The 22,241-nt window shown below is 42.9% G+C and overlaps 1 protein-coding gene across 7 annotated transcripts in view; it reads left to right on the top strand.

Moving 5' to 3' along the window:
- Positions 1–21,723, top strand: part of THSD7B (thrombospondin type 1 domain containing 7B) — a 924,116-nt gene extending 902,393 nt beyond the window's left edge. For all 7 annotated transcript variants that reach the window (XM_033944565.1, XM_033944564.1, XM_033944562.1 and 4 more), the window contains 3 exons: positions 1,052–1,244; positions 12,338–12,425; positions 21,583–21,723. In XM_033944565.1, coding sequence (XP_033800456.1) covers positions 1,052–1,244; positions 12,338–12,425; positions 21,583–21,661 — 360 coding nt within the window. In that variant the 3' untranslated portion in view covers positions 21,662–21,723. The remainder of the gene's footprint in view (positions 1–1,051; positions 1,245–12,337; positions 12,426–21,582) is intronic.
- The last annotated feature ends 518 nt before the right edge of the window (positions 21,724–22,241 follow it).

Here is a 22,241-nt window from a genome sequence, read left to right as displayed (position 1 = left end):
GATTTGAAATATGTATCCTGCTAGAGCTGGTAGTATACATAACTGGGGACCGCAAAGCCCAAGCTGTGCTTCTTTAGATTCCAGCTGGCTTAGGGCTCTCTCTCTGACCAGGGGGCAGTTGCCCTAATTGCACTCCCCTAACACTATTCTCACCATGTGTGACTAAAGTATTCTGTTAGCTTCATTTTTTTAGGTATCAGTTTGTAGTAATTTGGTTTGTTCAGTTTTCACAATTTGGAGGGGATATTTGTGAAAAGGAGGGGAAGGGAGAGAGGGGTTTTATTTGTGTTTATAAAATGACAATTGTACAGAATATTGTCTCTTTTTATACTTTAATAAAATAATTTCAGTATAAAATCATAACTATTCGAGGCTTGTGCGGGTGGGATCTGACAGTTTGCAGGGCGGAGACGGGGACCAAGCTTGTGGGGCGGGCACGTGGACTGAGCTTGTGGGGATGGGGCAGGGACGGAGATGAGCTCAAGGGGACGAGGCAAGAATGGTGAGAATTTTTTTTCCCGTGTCATTCTTTATTAGGCGCCTAGTGCAAAGTTCATAGTTAAAGTGGGCATGGCTAGGGACGGATCATGGGCATGTTCGGGGCCTAACTTAGGCATTTAGGCCAAGAAAACCCTGCATAAATAGGTTGCACCTAAATGTTAGAACACGTAGCACTGCCTAAGCACAGTTAGGCAACACTAACCCCCTCTTTTACAAAGGTGCACTAAGCTTAGACACGCGCTAAATGCTAACACGTGCATGTTTTCCTATGGATGCTTTAGCGGTTAGCGCACGCGTTTAGTGCGCACTAAATCCGCGCTAAAATGCTTAGCGCGCCTTTATAAAAGAGGGCCTAAGCCTGATTCTATAATGGAAACATAACTAATAGAATTGTGCTTAACGTTGTGCTATTCCGCACCAATTTTTTAGGTGAGATATTTAGAATCAGGCACCTAATGTTTTAAAATCTTTCAACAGTATCCTTCATTTTCTTGGTTTTTCTCTCTCTCAGCTTTTCATTTATCTGTTGCCTTATGTTTTTGATTCCCAGAACGGAGTCTGCGGCTGTGAAAAAGGTTATGCAGAAGTAATGAGATCAAATGGTTTCCTTGATTACTGTATAAAAATACCAGGCCTAGAAGACAAGAAAGCTGATGTGAAAACATTCTCTGGGAAGAACAGACACGTAAACTCAAAACTACCCGACATTTTCAAAGGATGGTCCATACAGCCTCTTGATCCAGGTACATTTTTGACACTGACAAAATGCAATAGAGTAGGACAAGAGAGAAAATATGTTTAGTGACAGAAAATCAAGGCCCGCATAAATCAGAATGAAAAATGGATTAAATGATGTGTTCTATTTGCCAACTAAATTGTCATAGTGTTAGCAATTGTGTGTTTTTTTGTTTTATGCCCTGATTTTATTACTATTTGTAAATCACATTGAATTATGATATTGCGATCAAATCAAATTTTTAAAGAAACTTGAAACTTGTCAACAAATATGTTTCTTTGTGATTCCGCTTTAAATTAGAAAACATGTCTATCCTGAAGGATAAATATTGTAGTATATTGTCTATTAGATATCTTTCTGCAATATGTTTTATTGTTTCAAAAATATATATTTATTTAAAAATTTATATACTGTATATTAACTTTATCCCAGGACAAGCAGGCAGCATATTCTTAACGTATGGGTGACGTCACCGACGGAGCCCCGGTACGGACATTTTTTACTAGAAAGTTCTAGTTGGCCGCACCGCGCATGCGCGAGTGCCTTCCCGCCCGACGGAGGAGTGCGTGGTCCCCAGTTTCTTCGTTTCCGCGGAGCGAAGAAGACGCATGTGCTTTCAACGGCTGTTGAAAACTCTATTTTTGCCTTCCCGCTCGCGCTTTTTTGACCCTTTTTTCTAATTTTGGTTCGATTTTATTCTTTTCCTGTTTTACAAAAAAAAACAGGTTAAACACTACATATAGACACAATTGCAAACAGCTCTCATTAAAAAAGAAAAGAAAAGAACTAACACAGGAATGCACTAACAAATAATTGAGTTTTTAGCATTTTCTTAAAATTCATCCTCCCAGCACACTATTGCAAAATTCCAGGCATTTGATAGTGTGCCACACCGCAGGTTGCTGAACAAGATGAGTTCTTTAGGTTTGGGCGACACATTAACCAAATGGGTTGGGAACTGGCTTGGAGGTAGGCTTCGGAGGGTGATGGTGAATGGCACCCCCTCCGAAATGTCAGAGGTGATAAGTGGAGCGCCACAAGGCTCCGTCCTGGGCCCGATCTTGTTCAACATCTATATAAGAGACTTGACAGAAGGGCTCCGAGGTAGAATAACATTATTCGCCGATGATGCCAAACTGAGCAATGTAGTGAGCAAAAAGCACAACAGACAAAAAAGCAATGGCAGACGATATGGTGCATGACTTACTTCTGCTGGAGCACTGGTCTAGGTCCTGGCAACTCAGTTTCAATGCCAAAAAATGCAAAGTCATGCACCTGGGAAGCCAAAATCCATGCAAGATTTACACCCTAAATGGCAAGATCCTGACAAGAACTGAAGCAGAAAGCGACTTAGGGGTGATTGTCAGGGAAGACATGAAGTCTGCAAACCAAGTGGAGCAAGCTTCATCCAAAGCAAGGCAAATCATAGGTTGCATACGCAGGAGTTTCGTCAGCTGTAAACCTGGAATCCTTATGCCACTGTATAGATCCATGGTGAGACCGCACCTGGAGTACTGTGTGCAATTCTGGAGGCCGCATTACTGCAAGGATGTGCTGAGACTGGAATCGGTCCAGAGAATGGCCACCAGGATGGTCTCGGGACTCAAGGAGCTCCCGTACGAGGAGCAGTTGGGGAAATTGCAGCTCTACTCACTCGAGGAACGTTGAGAGAGGGGAGATATGATCGAGACATTCAAATATCTCACGGGCCGCATCAAGGTGGAAGAAGACATCTTCTTCTTCAAGAGTCCCGCGGCAACAAGGGGGCATTCGTGGAAAATCATGGGCGGGAAACTGCACAGTGACACTAGGAAGTTCTTCTTCACTGAAAGGGTGGTTGATCGCTGGCATAGTCTTCCACTTCAGGTTATTGAGGCCTGCAGTGTGCCGGATTTTAAGGCCAGATGGGATAGACATGTGGGATCTATCCGCAAAGATAGATAGGGAGGGTCACTGGAGTGGGCAGACTTGATGGGCCGTGGCCCTTATCTGCCGTCTATTTCTATGTTTCTAACGTATTCCAAAGCTTGGCACCAGCCACAGACAGCATCGCTGCACCAATCCTAACATGAGAGTTTGACATCTTGCCCTCTAAACTCAGTTTCATACTATTTTCTGATCTCAAATACCTTCTAGGCCGATAAATAAAAAAAAAAAAAACCAACCCAAAACCTGTAAGACAACTGGAGAAACATGATACAAAATCTGATGCACAGTATAGTTGAAAGAATCTTAACTCTTTGCTGCATGGGTAACCAATGCAATTGCTTCAGCGCTTAGGTTATGTGAGTTATTCTTGGGACCCCAGTAACCAGTTTTGCCACAGAGTTAATCAACATCTGCAGTGCCCTCGTCTTCACTTATATATGGTATACATGGAAGGGAGTATAGGTGCTTATAACCTTAAACATTAAGGGCTCCTTTTACAAGGGTGCATTAGGGCCTTAATGCGCAGAATGGTGCGTGCTAACCGCTACTACCTCCTCTTGAGCAGGCGGTAGTTTTTTGGGTAGCGCACGCTAATCCGGTGCGTGCGCTAAAAATGCTAGCGCACCTTTGTAAAAGGAGCGCCAAATCATGCAATATACAGTATAGCATTGTACAAAGCTAGGAATCGACCACAAAATGATGAGTATGGTAGAAATAACATCATCATAATATGCATATCGTAGAATATACTGAGATGCTATGGACGCGTTAGCGGTTAGCGCATGCGTTATTTTAGCGCACGCTAAAACGCTTAGCGCACCTTAGTAAAAGAGGGCCATAGTTCCACCACTGATGAACTGTAGCTTGGGAAGTATTTTTCGAATGATGCATCACAACTTCGATTGCTAATGAGAGAAGAATATCCAGTAATTTAGAACACTGGTGGAAAAAATCCATAGGTAGTATAGCAGATCTCAAAAAAAGTAGCTGGAAGGATAATGAAGAAAGCCAAAATAAAATGGTGGCAATGATATTCCAAACAACTTTCTAATACTGTGTAACAGAGGACAGTCATACAAGAGATGTTGCATGGTACCAACCAATTGCTTACATCTCCAGCAAAGAATAGAACTATTACATTTTCAACTTTTAATTGGCATCCATACAACTTTATGCATGAAATAAAACAGAGATTGTAATTTTTCTCCTGAATGCAAAGGTCAATATGCTACAGACCAAAAATAAGACCATTGGCGAGAGGATAATTGAACATATAATTCATGTTCCCAAATTGACTGAATTGCAAGAGTAGAACATGGAGGATGTGTTATTAGAAATTTTTAAAACTGAGATGCCACATGTGGTACATACAATCCACTTCTTGTGGTGGAATGGTTAAAGCTACAGCCTCAGCACCCTGAGGTTGTGGATTCAAACCCACACTGCTCCTTGTGACCCTGGGCAAGTCACTTAATGCTCCATTGACCCGGATCAAGTTTCAAGTTTATTAAATGGCTTGATTAACCGCTTAAACCAAGTTTCTAAGCGGTGTACACTTAAAAAGTTACATATGTTGGGTAACAAAACAGTCCATACAATTAATAAATAAACTTATTGTACTAAAAATTTACAATGTTAAACACAAGGTAAGGAGGGATGAAATACAGTTTGTAAAGAAAAGTGGAGACATCAAAGGAAAATACAAAAGGATAATAAGACATTAAGGGGGAATAAAATAAGCCAAGCAATTAGTTAAAAGATTAATCTGCAAATGCATCTCTAAAAAGGAAAGTTTTTAACTCGTTTTTAAATTTTACAAACTCTTTCTCCTCCCGTAAAAACATAGGGAGGGCGTTCCATGTCTGCGGTGCTGTACAGGAGAAGATAAATTGTCTCCTTGTATTAATGATTTTTAGGGAGGGAATAGATAAAAGATTTTGTTCGCTGGATCGTAAGGTTCTCTTTGTAGAATAAGGGATAAGTAATCTAAATAAAAATGCTGGGGTCTTATTATATAAGGTTTTAAAAATAACTGTACATAATTTATGAGTAATTCTATATATAACAGGAAGCCAATGAGCCTTTTTAAGGAGTGGTGTTACATGATCAAACTTTTTGGATTTAGTTATTAATTTAATTGATGCATTCTGAATAATTTGTAGTCGTTTTATTTCTTGTAAGGCAATTCCTTTAAATAGGGAATTACAATAATCGATTTTAGATATCACCAAAGAATGAATAAGTATATTAAATAGATTTTGAGCCCGCCGGGACAGACAGGGAAAAATGTTTGAATACCTAAATAAATTCATGAAAACCATTCTGAGCTCCCCTGGGAGAACAGTATAGAAAATTGAATAAATAAATAATATACTGTTGCTATAACATCTGGAGTAACATTTGCAAAAACATGAGGGGAAATGGTTAATAATAACTGAATACAATTGCAAGTATTGAAAAAATAGATCTTAAGTTTAGACAGACCATATTTAGACTTTAATGACTCAAACGTTTGTATCTTCAGTTGTGAAGATTCTAGAACATCACCCAAAGTATAAATTCCCTTAACTACCCACTTTTTCCAAAAGACAGGTTTATGAGCAATAGTAGAAAGGGGCTTCCCCCAAATAGGTATTACTTTAGAAGTTCCAACTGGGATATCTAAAAGTATATCCAACATACATAAAGCTTTGATAGTGTCAGAGATAATAAGACTGGCTCTGAATCAGAAAAGGATGCTTGGGCGAGCCCTAATAAAAGATGAAGGAAGTAAAGTTGACTCTAGGGCTTTAATATGTTGGAGACTGAGCCGTATTTGTCTCTGTGCTTTAGACTTCTTAGCTGAAAAACTGATTTTTCCACATAAGTAGGCTTTATAAGCATCCCACATAACTGGGTACAAGACATTCAGTATTTTATTGTATTGAAAAAATTCCTCTGTCCATTTAGACCAGGGGTGTCCAACCTGTGGCCCGAGGGCCGCATGCGGCCCCGTGAAGTATTTTGTGCGGCCCTGGTTGAGGGTTATGCAGTGTTTTCCTCTGCTGCCCCCAGGTGTTTACCATCTTGCCGGCTCCCTCCTGTGTCTTGCTGCAGCGTTCGCACATTTGTGCGGCCCCAGAAACATTTTATTTTGGCCAGTGCGGCCCAGTGAAGCCAAAAGGTTGGACACCCCTGATTTAGACGATTGTGGTAAGAAATCTGGGTCATCAAAAAGAGCTGAATTAAGGGCTCCTTTTACAAAGGTGCATTAGCGTTTTTAGCACACGCACCGAATTAGCACTACCACCTGCTCAAGAGGAGGCGGTAGCGGCTAGCGCGCGTGGCATTTTAGCATGCGCTATTCCGCGCGTTAAGGCCCTAACACACCTTATTAAAAGGAGCCCTAAATCTCCAGGTTCTGGAAACATGCCGAGGAGGCCCAAAAGCTGTCGTAGGCGTAATGCCTGCATGATCAGAGATATCAAAGGTACAATAGTGGAGGTTGTCAGTGAAGGAATTATGGAATTGGAGATGAAAAAAATAATGAATTCTAGATAAAGATTGGTGTGGTGCAGAATGAAATATATAATCACTGTCCTCCCGCTCTCATGTCAAAGTCATCTAATAAATTAATGTCAGATCTTTACCTTTGGCTATCCGACTTGCTAACTGAAGGAATATTCCCTAAAAATAGAGGGCATATCATCATCCATCCTATCATTAAAGACAAAAAAACTCCAACAATAACTCTCTTCTGCGCCAAGCAATTACGGTGTCAGGTCAAAAGCGCGCCGGGACAAAGGCATGCCCAGACAATTGAGCGCAGTGCGCGCCGCTCTAAATTACTGTTTTTAGCGCTCCGATTGGGGGGCGTGGGGGGGAACCCCCCACTTTACTTAATACACATCGCGCCGCGTTGTGGGGGCGTTGTGGGAGTTTGGGGGGTTGTAACCCCCCACATTTTACTGAAAACTTCACTTTTTCCCTGTTTTTAGGGAAAAAGTTAAGTTTACAGTAAAATGTGGAGGGTTACAACCCCCCAAACCCCCCATAACGCCGACGCAATGTCTATTAAGTAAACTGGGGGGGTTCCCCAACAAAACTCCCCGTCGGAGCCCCTAAAAACTGTAATTTAGAGCGGCGCGGCGGTGTGCGCTGCGCTCAATTGTCGGCGCGCACTTTTGTTTTTCGCGCCGTTGTCTATGAACCAGCAATTACAGACCTATTGCTTTAATCCCTCTTTTCATCAAACTTATGAAAGGTGTAGTGCAAACACAACTTATGAGTCACTTAGAACATTTTGAACTGCGTCACGATTCACAATCAGGCTTCAGGCATTCCTTTAGCACAGAGACAGTCATTGCACCAATAACCAACGACCTATACAAGATACTTAGCAAGGGTCAGAATGCCCTTGTTCTTCAATTTGACCTCAGTAGTCCTTTCGACCTGATGGACCTCATAGACTTCCTATGAGCGTCGGAGCATTTACCTCACCAGCCCGTGGTAGAAACCTCTAAAGTGGTTTAGTGAAAGCCCAAAGGAAATAAGGTGACACTGTTTTATTTATTTCTTCAATTTTTTTTAGCCTGTTCTCCCAAAGGAGCTCAGAATGGGTTACAAATCAGGTACTCAAGCGTTTTCTCTACCTGTCCCGGCGGGCTTACAGTCTGTCTAATGTACCCGGGGCAGTGGAGGATTGAGCGACTTGCCCAGCGTCACAAGAAAAAGTGCAGGGTTTGAACCGACAACCACAGGGTGCTGAGGTTGTAGCACTAACCACTATACCGTACTCTCCTCTATTGGACTAAATGCATTTTATGATTAGCTTCCTCAGATCAGAAAATATAATATAACTTATACATATAACTGTGCACCTCACCCTTGTTTTGTCTAGATATTGCCTATAGTCAGGCTCACAGGCAAAATATGCACTATTAAATCACAGTGCATACATTTTCACTAGTCAATATTCTATATGAATTTATTTATGTACATAAGTGGCAACTTATGTGAATAAATGACTAGACTACTTGCATTTATGCACCTTCCACATCCCTACAACTAAGGGCTCCTTTTACAAAGGGGCGTGAGCGATTTTAGCGCACACACCGGATTAGCGCACGCTACCTGAAAAACTACCACCTGCTCAAGAGGAGCCGTTAGCGGCTAGCACGCGTGGCATTTTAGCGCGCGCTATTCTGCACGTTAAGGCCCTAACGCACCTTTGTAAAAAGAGCCCTAAGCATCGTAAAATTCAGTTATTTTGCAATACATGCCATAATATTCAACTTGCTTCAATATATCTCAGGTCATTCCTGTTCATAATTTTGAAAAGAACCGGCAATACGTGTTCAATGTTAGCACAGTCAATCGAGTGTTTTATAAAGCACTACGAGTAGGAAACACTCAATGAGGCTATTTATTTTATTTTAAACATTTCTATACCGTTTATAACTACCGTATTTTCGCGGATATAACGCGCACCCGTGTAAAACGCGCACAGGGGTATAGCGCGCAGAAATCACGATGATATGTACAAAAACTTTTGTATACCGCGCTCAGGCATATAACGCGCATGATGCCCAACGCTCCTTTCGCCCGCCCTGACTTTCCGTGCGCTGTCCCGACTCTCCGTTCACCCCCCCCTGACTTCCGTGCACTGCCCTGACTTTCCGTGCGCTGTCCCGACTCTCCGTTCACCCCCCCTGGCTTCCGTGCACTGCCCTGACTTTCCGTGCGCTGTCCCGACTCCCCGTTCACCCCCCCCTGACTTCCGTGCACTGCCCTGACTTTCCGTGCGCTGTCCCGACTCTCCGTTCACCCCCCCTGACTTTCCGTGCACTGTCCCCCCTTGAAGTCCTGTCCCCCCTTGAAGGTCTGTCCCCATCCTGAAAGCCTGATGCCCCCCCCCCGACGTCCGATACATCCCCCCCCCCCGGCAGGACCACTCGCACCCTCACCCCGAAGGACCGCCGACTCCCCAACAATATCGGGCCAGGAGGGAGCCCAAACCCTCCTGGCCACGGCGACCCCCTAACCCCACCCCGCACTACATTACGGGCAGGAGGGATCCCAGGCCCTCCTGCCCTCGACGCAAACCCCCTCCCCCCAACAACCGCCCCCCCCCAAGAACCTCCGACCGCCCCCCCAGCCGACCCGCGACCCCCCTGGCCGACCCCCACGACCCCCCCACCCCCCTTCCCCGTACCTTTGGTAGTTGGCCGGACAGACGGGAGCCAAACCCGCCTGTCCGGCAGGCAGCCAACGAAGGAATGAGGCCGGATTGGCCCATCCGTCCTAAAGCTCCGCCTACTGGTGGGGCCTAAGGCGCGTGGGCCAATCAGAATAGGCCCTGGAGCCTTAGGTCCCACCTGGGGGCGCGGCCTGAGGCACATGGGCCAAACCCGACCATGTGTCTCAGGCCGCGCCCCCAGGTGGGACCTAAGGCTCCAGGGCCTATTCTGATTGGCCCACGCGCCTTAGGCCCCACCAGTAGGCGGAGCTTTAGGACGGATGGGCCAATCCGGCCTCATTCCTTCGTTGGCTGCCTGCCGGACAGGCGGGTTTGGCTCCCGTCTGTCCGGCCAACTTCCAAAGGTACGGGGAAGGGGGGTGGGGGGGTCGTGGGGGTCGGCCAGGGGGGTCGCGGGTCGGCTGGGGGGGCGGTCGGAGGTTCTTGGGGGGGGCGGTCGTTGGAGGGAGGGGGGTTTGCGTCGAGGGCAGGAGGGCCTGGGATCCCTCCTGCCCGTAATGTAGTGCGGGGTGGGGGTAGGGGGTCGCCGTGGCCAGGAGGGTTTGGGCTCCCTCCTGGCCCGATATTGTCGGGAAGTCGGCGGTCCTTCGGGGTGGGGGTGCGAGTGGTCCTGCCGGGGGGGGATGTATCGGACGTCGGGGAGTCGGCCGGGCAAGAGGGCTTGGGCTCCCTCTTGCTCCGATCGTGGATGCGGGTGCGGGTGGGAGCGCGTGCGAGCGGTCGTTCGGGGTGGGGGTGCGAGCGGTCCTGCTGGGGGGGTGAATCGGGCGTCGGGCGGGGTGGGAACTATGTTTAAAAACTTTTGTATACCGCGCTCAGGCATATAACGCGCGAGGGGTATGCGCGGTAGGTAAAAACACGTATAACGCGCGCGTTATATCCGCGAAAATACGGTAAATGGTTCGCAAAGCTACTTACATAATTTAAAACCAGAATCATCGTCACATACAAATAATCCTAAGAAATCATGTTAAAACATTATTACAAACTAAAACCATGATAAAAATGATCGTGAACAGTTCATCAGCTTTGCCAAAAAAGTCAATTATTAACTAGAAGAAAGCATCTACAAATAGCTGTGTCATGAGTAATTTCCTGAACATACCCTTTACACGGCAGTTTCGTATTTGGCCCACAAGGGAGTTCCATTTCTTAACTCCTGCACAGCAGAAAGTCATTTTGCCAGTGTCAACGAGCCTTGGGTTTACATTCGTCTTCAGTAAAGCTGAATTTTCAGAATGTAATGATCTGTTTGGTGTATAACTGGACATGTTAGTTTTAAACAATTCTGGGATGTTTCCATACAAGTATTGATGGCAGATCATTACTGTTTTATATTGTATTCTGAAGGCGACTGGTAGCCAACGCAATTGCTGTAGGTATGGCGAAATGTGATCATATTTGGACAGTCCCATAATCAATCTGGCCACTGCATTTTGTATAACCTACTCCCCACTTTTGTTATTCCAAGTTACAGGGCAATACAATAATCAAGTCTCGACAGGACCATAGACTGAACCACAGTACGAAAATCAAATGGCACAAGGAAATATTTTTTTCACTCAATGAATAGTTATGCTCTGGATCTCGTTACCATATCTGGGCTTAAAAAAAAGTGTTGGACAAGTTCCTGGAGGAAAAGTCCATAATTTGATTTTGAGACAGACATGGGGGAAAGCCACTGCTTGCCATCGGACCAGTGCCATGGAATTATGCTACTTCTTTGAGATTCTATAAATTTTGCTGTGGCCTTTTACAATTACTCAATTTAAAAGCAAGGATCATAAAATATACTAAAATTTGGGGGGAAGGAACAAATGATTAAAAGATAGGGATTGGTGAAGCGGGTTCTGAAATAGCTTGGCACTATAAGAGACCCTATGATGCCTCTCCCTAAATTAAATTTCTGATGTTCCTCTTCTGGTTAGTTTTTGAAGTTCAAGAAAACTCCCTGGTACCTGGGATACTGAAAAGATGGTCTTGGACAATTATATTTAAAGTCATTTTGGTGTGAAGAGGAAGTGCCTTTTTGTATATTAGTGTGGAGTGATTTCACTCGTTTTAAAGAAATGAAGTGATAAAAAACTACCCCTGTATTCTATAGGGTATGTGTGAAGTGTGTTAGATGTGTTTTGTGTATCTCCCAATTTATTACATTAGACTACACTTTTCCCTCCGTATTCATGGTTTCCGTATCTGTGGTTTCGCTTATTCGCGATTTTTCGGTCACTGACTCCACCCCCCCCCCCAAAAAAAAACGTCATCACTAAAGTTTTTTCTTTTACTGTACAGTACCCATAAACAATTTTATCACTTACCATTACTGTACTGTAACTCTGAAAATCGCTGCTTCCATGCTTTCTCCCACAAATTCGCTGCTTCCCAATGTGCACTGAGAAAAACGTTGCTTCCCTGCATCCCTAGAGAGAAAGGCTTCTTCCCAGCATGCATGAAATCGCTGGTTGGCTGCCCTGAAATCACTGGTTGGCTGCCCAGAAATCGCTGCTTGCTTGCCTGCTCTGAAATTGCTGGTTTCAATCGTTATTTGCGGTTTCAATATAAAAACGATGGTGCTTTTCCAAAACCGCAAATAACATGTAAAAAGTTATTTGTGGGTTTTCCATTTTTGCACCTATTGGCTGCCTGCATCCACCGCGAATACGGAGGGAGAAGTGTATTTAGGATTTTGCCAGGTACTTGTGATCTGGATTGGCTACTGCCATTGTTGGTAATCTTTTGTAAACCGCATTGAACTAATGGTTACGCGGTCTATAAGTACAATCTAATATAATGTAATCTAATGTAATGTACTGCTGGAAGCACGATACTGGGCTTGATGGATCATTGCTCTGCTCCACTATTTCTATTCTTATGTTCTATGTTATGTTCTATTGCAGATATATGAGTAATCCCCACTATTTCTCTTTATACAGATGGCAGAATTAAAATGTGGGTGTATGGTGTATCAGTTGTCGGCTTTCTTCTCATTGTTTTCTTAATTTTTACATCTTATCTAGTTTGGTAAGTAGTGTGCTTGTGTGTATGCATACCCTTACAATTGTATTTTTCTCTGATATTGATAATGAATGACGTATTACATTTATTGTATTATCAGTGAGAATTCTAAAGCCAAGACAAATGCGTATATAGAGAAATATAGCAGGCTTATTTGGCAGTCTGAACCCTTATGGTGGTACCCACAAGAATACTGTTGAGGTTATTTTGAAGGAAGGGGCTGAGAGGGCAGAAGACACCGATGATAAGTCCAGCCCATCCACTCAACTCCAGGAAAACCCCCAGTAGGTGCTGGGTAAAGGAGGGGGAATTAGGACTGAAGGATGAAGAGCTTGTCCTGACTGTGAATGTTGGGGAAACATGTCAGGAAGGTGGGAGAAATATGATTATGGGTGCTGGGGAGTGACAAACTACCTTACATTGGCTACTTCAAAAAATAGCAGACTTCACTTGGGCCCCATTATCTTTGCATTGTGATGTTCCAAGCTGCTGCGATTCAAATTTATATATATAGTATGGGTTGTTAATCTACTTTACCGAGGCACTGCAGGTTAGTGACTCTCACAGTAAATTGAACAGTGTTAAAATGTCATATCTTATTATAAATGTAAACCTCTTTACCACACCTTAGTAACCTTGATTTAACACTGCACCAGTGAATATACTGGAATAAAGTTAACTCGATAACTTAGGGGTCTCTTTTCCTAAGCTGCGGTAAGCACTAATGCAGGCTTACCACAGCTAAAAATACCTTGCCACGGGGTGCACGCAGGCGTCCCACGTCAACGTTGGGATTGGTGCATGCTACCCATGTGGGGCAGGTCTGGGGGCAGAAAGTGATTGGTGAGCACAGCTACATTGCCACGGCCACTCGCTAGCTGATTAACATGCGATTAGTTTGTGAGCCCCAAGGACCAGATTCTGTAAACGCTGCCTACTTTTCAACATACTTAAACAATGGCAATATGGTTGAAGTAAATATTTTGTCCAGTCCAAAAAGCACTATCAATAAATGTTCAAAAATATGTCTGGATCAATGTACGATTTTAATCGCTTATACTAAATTCAAAAAGGACACTTCAGCCCCACCGCTCCACCGCATATAATGTTTTCTATAGCGGGAAGTATATTGTGGTGCTTCATCATTGGCTATCACTTTTTGTTATTTCACTGCTGTTTTTAGTTATTTTTTTATATATATATATTTTTTTTATTAGTTTTTATATCAATGGTTTAAGAAATAAATATTTCCTTCACACTAAACATTCTCCGTGTCATAGTGTATAGTTTAAAAAGTAAGTAATACTTATCTCAGCCAACACCTAGGAAGTCTGACCCGACATGTTTCACACAACCAAGTGTTTTATCAAGGGTCTCCCTATGAAATATAAAGCAGAAGGTGTCACATATACTTAAGTGGCACCTCTCCCCTATCAAGATCATATTCAACGATTATGTTTTGCACTCACCAAGGCTGCCGCTGTCATCCGACTCCGTATCTAAGTGAGAAAAGATGGCGGCGGCGTCCCTGAGCCAAAGTTTAAATCCTCCCTCTCAAACAATCATAGTACACGCCCCCTGCAGTTCATTGGTCCAAAATTAGGTTACATCAGAGAACCCCATTCTAATTCGCTATTCAGACCATGAGGCTCAATTGTATCAAGTGAAAAAATAAGCCTTTGCTCGCTTTCATTAAGTTTAACCTGGTCACATCTCCCATCCCACCCCGTCACTTTTTTGATAACACGCCATCTCAGGTCCGCAATAGTATGTCCAACCCTCAGCCAATGATCTACTAAGGGGGCTAGCACCGTCTTATTAACTATGCGGGATTTGTGTTCTGTCAGCCGTGTTTTGATTTTCCTACTAGTTCGACCCACATATATGAGGTCACATGGACAGAGAATGATATAAATCACCCCCTGAGTATTACAGTCAGTAACATGTTTAGATTTTAAAATAACTGGTCTACCCGGAACCCTCCAAAAATCCCCCTGGATGGTGGAGGGGCACCATTGGCACCGTCCACATGCTCCATGTTGTCCCCCCTCCCCCCATCGGGGAGAACACCATATCTCTGGAAGTTACATTTTTGACCTAACGTGCTCCCCCGGGTATATGCAATCCTGGGGAAAAGTTCCAAAGGTTTGTGAGGTTGTACAATAAACCAGTATTTTTTAAACATGTTCACCATCGCCTTAGTTGCTCTTGAGAAAGGCAAAACACATGTAAGTTGGTTATCCTCACTTATAATATGGGATGGTTCTTGTAGGAGTAATTCCCTCTGTGCATATTTTCCCCTAATGAAAGCCTGTTTTATAGCTCTTTCTGGATAGCCTCTCGCCCGAAGGAGGTCCGTTAGTTTTTTTGCTTGTGTTCTATTCCCCCAAGGAGGAGCAGATTCTACGTATACGTAAAAATTGCCCTATGGGTAAGTTAAAACGTAGTTTAAACGGATGAAAACTATTGAAATGCAGTATAGTGTTACGGGTGACCGGCTTCCTAAAAAGGGTAGTATTGATGTTACCTCCCTGAACTTGAACAGTGATATCTAAAAAATCTATCTCTGTATGATGACATGTCATAGTAAATTTTATGTTTAAATCCACCGAATTCAAAAATTCCACAAAGGAATCTAGATCTTGTTTTGTACTGTCCCAAATGAAAAAAATATATCATCCAAAAATCTGCCCCAGAATCCAATGTAGGAACTCCATGGAGATGTGTATACCCAAGTCTCTTCAAATCTTGCCATATATAGGGCAGCCACAGAGGGGGCCAAAGTGGCACCCATCGCCACCCCCTGTATTTGCTGGAAAAACTATTGATGATATTGAAAATAATTCCTTTTAATTACCCAAAAGGCTAGCTGCATTAAGAATTCAGTGGAAATTAGGTGGGTGTCTCTTCTCTGGAGTGACTCTCTTATAACCTGAAGAGCGTCATCCTGAGGAATTTGTGTGTATAAAGAGATCACGTCCAGGGTCACCAACCATTTATCTTTCATATTCAGTTGTAACTTGTCCAAATTTCTTAAGAAGTGGGAAGAATCTCTGATATATGATTTAATTTTTGGGACTTCCTCCCTAAGGAAGAAATCAACTACCTTTGACAAAGGTTCCAAAAGGTCCCTTTATATTTCATAGGGAGACCCTTGTTAAAACACTTGGTTGTGTGAAACATGTCGGGTCAGACTCCCTAGGTGTTGGCTGAGATAAGTATTACTTACTTTTTAAACTATACACTATGACACGGAGAATGTTTAGTGTGAAGGAAATATTTATTTCTTAAACCATTGATATAAAAACTAATAAAAAATATATATATATATATAAAAAATAACTAAAAACAGCAGTGAAATAACAAAAAGTGATAGCCAATGATGAAGCACCACAATATAATTCCCGCTATAGAAAACATTATATGCAGTGGAGCGGTGGGGCTGAGGTGTCCTTTTTGAATTTAGTATAAGCGATTAAAATCGTACATTGATCCAGACGTATTTTTGAACATTTATTGATAGTACTTTTCAACATAGGCATCATTAGGCATGAGAGGGTGGCATCAATGCCGAACTCTTAAATTTCTTAATTATTATAATTATTTTTTTTATTGGCTAAAAACCAGTGTGGTCAATTACCGTGCTGAATAAGCCAGTTAAAAAAAAATAAAAATTGGACGCGGATCCTATACATGCCTTGCTAGGCAGCTGCGATTAAAGCGCCTAGTGACGTGTAATGTAGGCACTGTTTATAGAATTCCCCAGTTACTGCCTACATAATAGATGGTGGTAGGGGCTGATGCGCTAATGGCCATGCACTAATGGGAAAATGAGCACATTAAATCCAATATAAAAGGTAACAAAAACTAATGTCACAGCTCTATTTCAATTGTTACCAAGCCAGGCAGTGGAAGGAACCTACAGCATATCTAGCAAGTCACAAACTTGTGGAGAAAAAGGCCTCAAACTTGAGTAGCAGCATAAATACAGGAACTTCTAGCTGCCTTCAATTACATGACATGATGTTACAAAGCATTTTATATTCCGCCATAGCCCTTATGAGTTCCAGGCGGATTACAATAAAGCAGATGACAAGAAACAAATCCGGTTAAACAGGCAATATTGGGGGGGGGGGGGGAAATCATAAAAACAATCAGTTCAAAAATTTATTGAATAAAACTGTTTTTAAAAGCTTTCTAAATAATTAGTTTCTGATCTCACAGTGAGAGGAAGTTTATTCCAAATAGTCGGAGCTTGATAACTAAAAGAAGGGCTAAGCTGATGAATAGCTTAATTGATTTAGGCAATGGAAATTGTAAACAGAATTGATTTGGTTGTATATGACTCTGTCTACCAATCATTAAGGAAATTAAATCCAGCAAATAAGAAGGAGTTAGGCCTTGTAAAATATAAAAAACTAATACACAGAGCTTATAAGTTATCCCAGCAGAAATTGGTAACCAATGTAATTGAACAAAGTAAAGTGTAATTCTTTCATATTTGGGAATCGAGAATATAACTCCTTTTACAAAGGTGCGCTAGCGTTTATAGTGCGCGCTAGCGTTTATAGCGCACGCTACCCGAAAAACTACTGCCTGCTCAAGAGGAGGCAGTAGCAGCTAGCGCGCGCAGCATTTTAGCGTGCAGTAAGCACGCGCTAAAACCGCTAGCGCACCTTTGTAAAAGGAGCCCTAACTGCAATAATTTGAACAGTTTGTCATCTCTTTAGGAGTCTTGTAGTACACCAAAGCATAAATACAGAAACTTCTAGCTGCCTTCAGTCTTCTCACTGGCACAAAAATAACTCCACAGAGAACTTACTCCATATCTCAAAAAGGTCCAAACAACTGTCTGTGCACAGGAAAATTAGAAAAACACTTATCTTGAGCTGGAGAATCAAACACTCAGTTTATAGTCTCCAATTGTTCACAAAATCATCAGGGCCAGATTCTTAAAACAAAATCTGCCTTTAACGTGCTCGCTAAATAGGTTCCAGCTGATTTAGCGAGCACGTATTTTAACGGCGGATTATCAAAATGGATTACTGAGGTCTTTTGCGAGCTTTCTAGCATTCTCCAACATTGCTATGCAAACGGGCTCTTCAATATTTAAATGAGCACTCCGGTGGATTCTTAAAAATTGCCGAGCCATTCTCCAAGAGTGGCGTTAGCTTTTGGTGACAAAATTCAGCGATTGGCCGAGGATGCTGGTACAGTGCCAACACTGTGAAAAACATGTCTCTAGCGTGTGTTTTGATATGCAATTTTTAAAATAAAATAAATAAAAAATCCTAAATTGATTTTCGGCAGGAGAGATACCCTTTTTCTCCTGCCACGCCGCCCAAACCCCCCTCGGCAGCGGAAGAGATGCCCAATCTCCCCTTACCCAACCAACAAATCCCCTGGCAGCAGGAAAGATACCTAATCTCTCCTGATGCCAACCGACACCCCCCCTGCATTAGGAGAGATGCCCAATCTCTCCTGCCGCAAACCAACCCCCCCAAAAAAAACTCCCTCAGCAGCGGCTGCCACCACACAACACCTTCTCCCCCTCGTGCCTCTGATGACTCCCACTTTCTTCCTCTTACCTTACTTTAGATGGCTGGTCAGAGGAATGCCTACTCCCTCCGGCCAGCTGGCCCGCCTCTTCAAAATGGCAGGCCTTCCCTTCCCCAATTGAAGGCAGCTAGAAATTTTTGTATTTATGCTGCTACTCAAGTCTGAGGCTTTTTTCTCCACATATCTGTGTTTGCTAGATACTCTGTAGGTTCCTTTCACTGCCTGCCTTGGTAACAATTAAAATATAGCTATAAAATTAGTCTGTTGCCATTAATGCTGAAAATAGAAAAATTGGCCATTTTACCCTTGGTAAAAATTACCTGATTATGCAGGAATGATCCACATGAGGACGTGCTAAGTCTATTTTTTACCGCAGTTTGGTAAAGAGTCCCTTATTTATTAACTAAGACCAGATTTATTCAACTAGATTTAACTGGTTAAATTAATTTATATAGGGCTCCTTTTACAAAGCTGTGGTAGAGGTTTATACTGTGGGCCTGTGAGGTAAATGCTCCGACGCTCATAGGAATTCTATGAGTGTCGGAGCATTTTCGTGGAGGGTTCAGGGCAGGCATCTCTCCTGTCCTGCTGTTGCGGGAGGGGTTTGAGAGTCCAGGGGCAGGAGGGAGTCGGCATCCCTCCTGTCGGCCGACGTCGCGAGGGGGTCCCTGCCACAGCCGATTCTTTAACCAGTGCCTGCGTCATGGGCGCCGGTTAGAGAATCGGCCTAGTTAGGTGGGGGTTAGGCGTCTGTCTATTAGGGCAGACATGATTATGTATAGGACACCAGTGTGCGATTATCAGCAGCTGCTTAGGCGGCTACTGAGACCGGTGTCCTATACTGAATCTGCCCCTAAAAACTATGCGTGAAAAAAAATATTACTGTATTTTCAGATTTTTTTTCCCAATTTCCAGATTTGTTTTGTTTTATCTCAACTTTTTTTTTTTACTAAATATGTTTTAAATGCTTTTTTTTACTAAATTTGTTTTAAATGCTTACTGAAACTTTTTAACATGTGCAAAAAACACTTTGACAAATTAATGGAATCAAAATTCATACAAATTTATGAGCCAGATAGACTTATATGGTATGACTCGCACTGTTCCCTCTAAGCTGAGCAGGAGTCCTCCACCCACAGTCTCACCAATAGAGGGTGCTGTTTTACTGTCACATTTTTCAATTGTGAGGGACATGCAAGTTCTGCAGGACTCCAGGGAACATACCTGTCCTTAGCGACTGAAAATATTCCACCCCCTAGTGGTAGCAATGCAGCTGGAGGACACCTGCTCAGCTTAGAGGGTATGAGTTAGACTGACTTCACTCAGTGCATCCTAGAAGACACAGCATAGTGTCAGGCAGTGCCATTTTTCAAGATGGTAGTGCTAAAGGCAGGAGTCAGTGGGCATTGCTTCTGCAAGAATAAAGCCAGTCACGGCCATAGAAACACCGATGTAGCCAGCTGAATATTTCTGCCTTTAAATTTTTAGGATCAATAGTGAGACCACAAGAGGAAGGCCAGCTAACCCCCACAGTTGGTGCTAATCTCCAATATTCAATGTCCAGTGTTTGTCATTGATTATCTGTTCTTTCTCTGACTAGCTCAAACTTAGCCAGCTAAGGCCCCATATTATCAAGCTGCAGTAGTGAGTTTTAGCGTGGGTTGGTGAGATAAATGCTCTGATGCTCATGGGAACTGAATGAGCATCAGAACCATGTACCTTGCTAGCCTGCACTAAAATGCTCTACCGTGATTTGAAGCAGTTAAATTATGAGAGACCGCTGAAAAGTTCTGAGCCCAACCAAGAAGAGCATGATGAAGAGCCATGAAACTTACAAGTTATTCCACACTTTCTTTTTTTTTTGTAATTGTTTATTTATAACAAAAAGCAGTACACTTTCTTAACACTTTTTTGTTTCAATGATATGAAATGAAATGAAAAATGTCAAGGAAAGTGTGGAATAACTTGTAAGTTTCATGGCTCCACATCATTCTCTTCTTGGTTGGGCTCAGAACATTTCTGCAGCCCCTCATATTGTGATGTCATAATGCCTCATTCCACCAATGCCTAAGAGTCAACCTCATCGGTGATGTCACAATGGCGTGGTTTCCCTATGGTTGTGCTCATTTACTAGATGCATTTAACTCATTGAAATGAAAAGTGTCAAGAAAAGTGTGGAATAACTTGTAAGTTTCATGGCTCCACATCATTCTCTTCTTGGTTGAACATAGAAACATAAGAATTGCCGCTGTTGGGTCAGACCAGTGGTCCATCGTGCCCAGCAGTCCGCTCATGCGGCGGCCCTTGGTCAAAGACCAGCACCCTAACTGAGACTAGCCCTACCTGCGTACATTCTGGTTCAGCAGGAACTTGTCTAACTTTGTCTTGAATCCCTGGAGGGTGTTTTCCCCTATGACAGACTCTGGAAGAGCGTTCCAGTTTTCTACCACTCTTTCAGTGAAGATGAATTTTCTTACATTTGTATGGAATCAATCCCCTTTCAATTTTAGAGAGTGCCCTTTCGTTCTCCCTACCTTGGAGAGGGTGAACACTCTGTCCTTATCTACTAAGTCTATTCCCTTCAGTACCTTGAATGTTTCAATCATGTCCCCTCTCAATCTCCTCTGTTCGAGGGAGAAAAGGACCAGTTTCTCTAATCTTTCACTGTACGGCAACTCCTCCAGCCCCTTAACCATCTTAGTCGCTCTTCTCTGGACCCTTTCGAGTAGTATCGTGTCCTTCTTCATGTACGGCGACCAGTGCTGGACGCAGTACTCCAGGTGTGGGCGCACCATGGCCCAGTACAGCAACATGATAACCTTCTCCGATCTGTTCGTGATCCCCTTCTTTATCATTCCTAGCATTCTGTTCGCCCCTCATATAGTGGGCAAACATAGACCTGCTCTTTGCGCAGCCTGATTTGGCTGCTAAACTTGGCCAGTCAGCACTTAAAATTGGCAGCTATCGCACAATATTGCTGGCCAAGATTTTAAGCCATTAACTGCTAATATTCAGCTGAGATAGCCAGCTGTCTCCTAATGTATATCAGTGGTCAGCTGGGCAAATGCTATTTAACCAGCCAAGAGCCGTTTCTTGCCAGTTAAATAGCTCTGAATAGCGACCTTTTTTTTTTTTGTTTTTTTTTGAGAAGTCATGCCAGGAACTGATGCAGAAAGAGAGATATCGGGGGTGGGGTGGGGAGGGGGAAGGGTCAGATCACTGGGTCGTCAGATTGGGAGGTCCCTAGACTGCCAGGGATTTTGCTGGCAGGGGTTTTTTTTCTGACAGAGCATGAGCCAATCACCCCTCATGTACTCATTGCAATGAGCCGTAGATTGCTGCCATATTTCTTACATGCTCATTGATTACTGCATGACGGTGGTAATTTTTTATGGGACCCTCTTGACAGAGCTGCAGACCACACGTCTTCTAACATATGGCTTTCTGTACCGCTTTAAGACCGAATAAAAGGCAAATTTAAAATGAAGAATATAGACAATACCTTCTGTGTCATCTAATTAAGTATTGTGCAGGAAAAATTTATTTGCAGTTCTGCATCTCAGTGCACAGTTCTTTAATTAAAAATATTTTTATTGTCTTTCAGCAAAAAGCCAAAAGAGCATCAAAACACCCCACAACAGAAACCTCTGTCCTTAGCATATGATGGAGACATCGACATGTAACATGGAAAAAAAAAAAGAATCCAAAAGTGGACATCAACTGCCTTAACAGTTTGGGGGTTTGGAGCCGGGGATGGGGGTGGGGGGGGGGATTTTTATTTTTTTTTTACCTTTGTCTTGGTTTGGTTTCATTGTTTCCACTTTGGAATATTATATCTTGGACTTCTCAGTGTAATACACTGAGCCACAACTGGAAAAACAGAAGCTTGGAATGTTGCCGGGCCTTGCTCAAAACATGGAATAAAGGATCATTAGGGGTTTTTTTTATGGCTTCCAGGAAATATGAAAATGCCTCTCGGTGTCCTGTGTGAGAAGGCAGAGCAGAGCGTTTTATGAAATTCATCAACCCTCGCCAAACATCAATGACAAGCATGATGACAATCTCACCGAAAAAAACAGGTCTACCCATCAGAAGTTTCCTCGCTGTGACAAAATATAGTATTCAATCATTATGCACTATATTAGTGCCGAATTGTTCGTTCTTTATGTCGACAATTTGTGTAGTGTTTACCATCTGGTTTTTAAAGATGTTAAAGCTAGTCCTTGCGTTGTGATAAAAAGAAAGAAAATGAAAGGAAGTACA

The sequence above is a fragment of the Geotrypetes seraphini genome, chromosome 5 (genome assembly GCF_902459505.1).
Source record: "Geotrypetes seraphini chromosome 5, aGeoSer1.1, whole genome shotgun sequence".
Taxonomy (NCBI): Eukaryota; Metazoa; Chordata; class Amphibia; order Gymnophiona; family Dermophiidae; genus Geotrypetes; species Geotrypetes seraphini.
The sequence above is the reverse complement of the archived record's forward strand: the minus strand, read 5'-3'. Positions and strand labels throughout refer to the sequence as shown.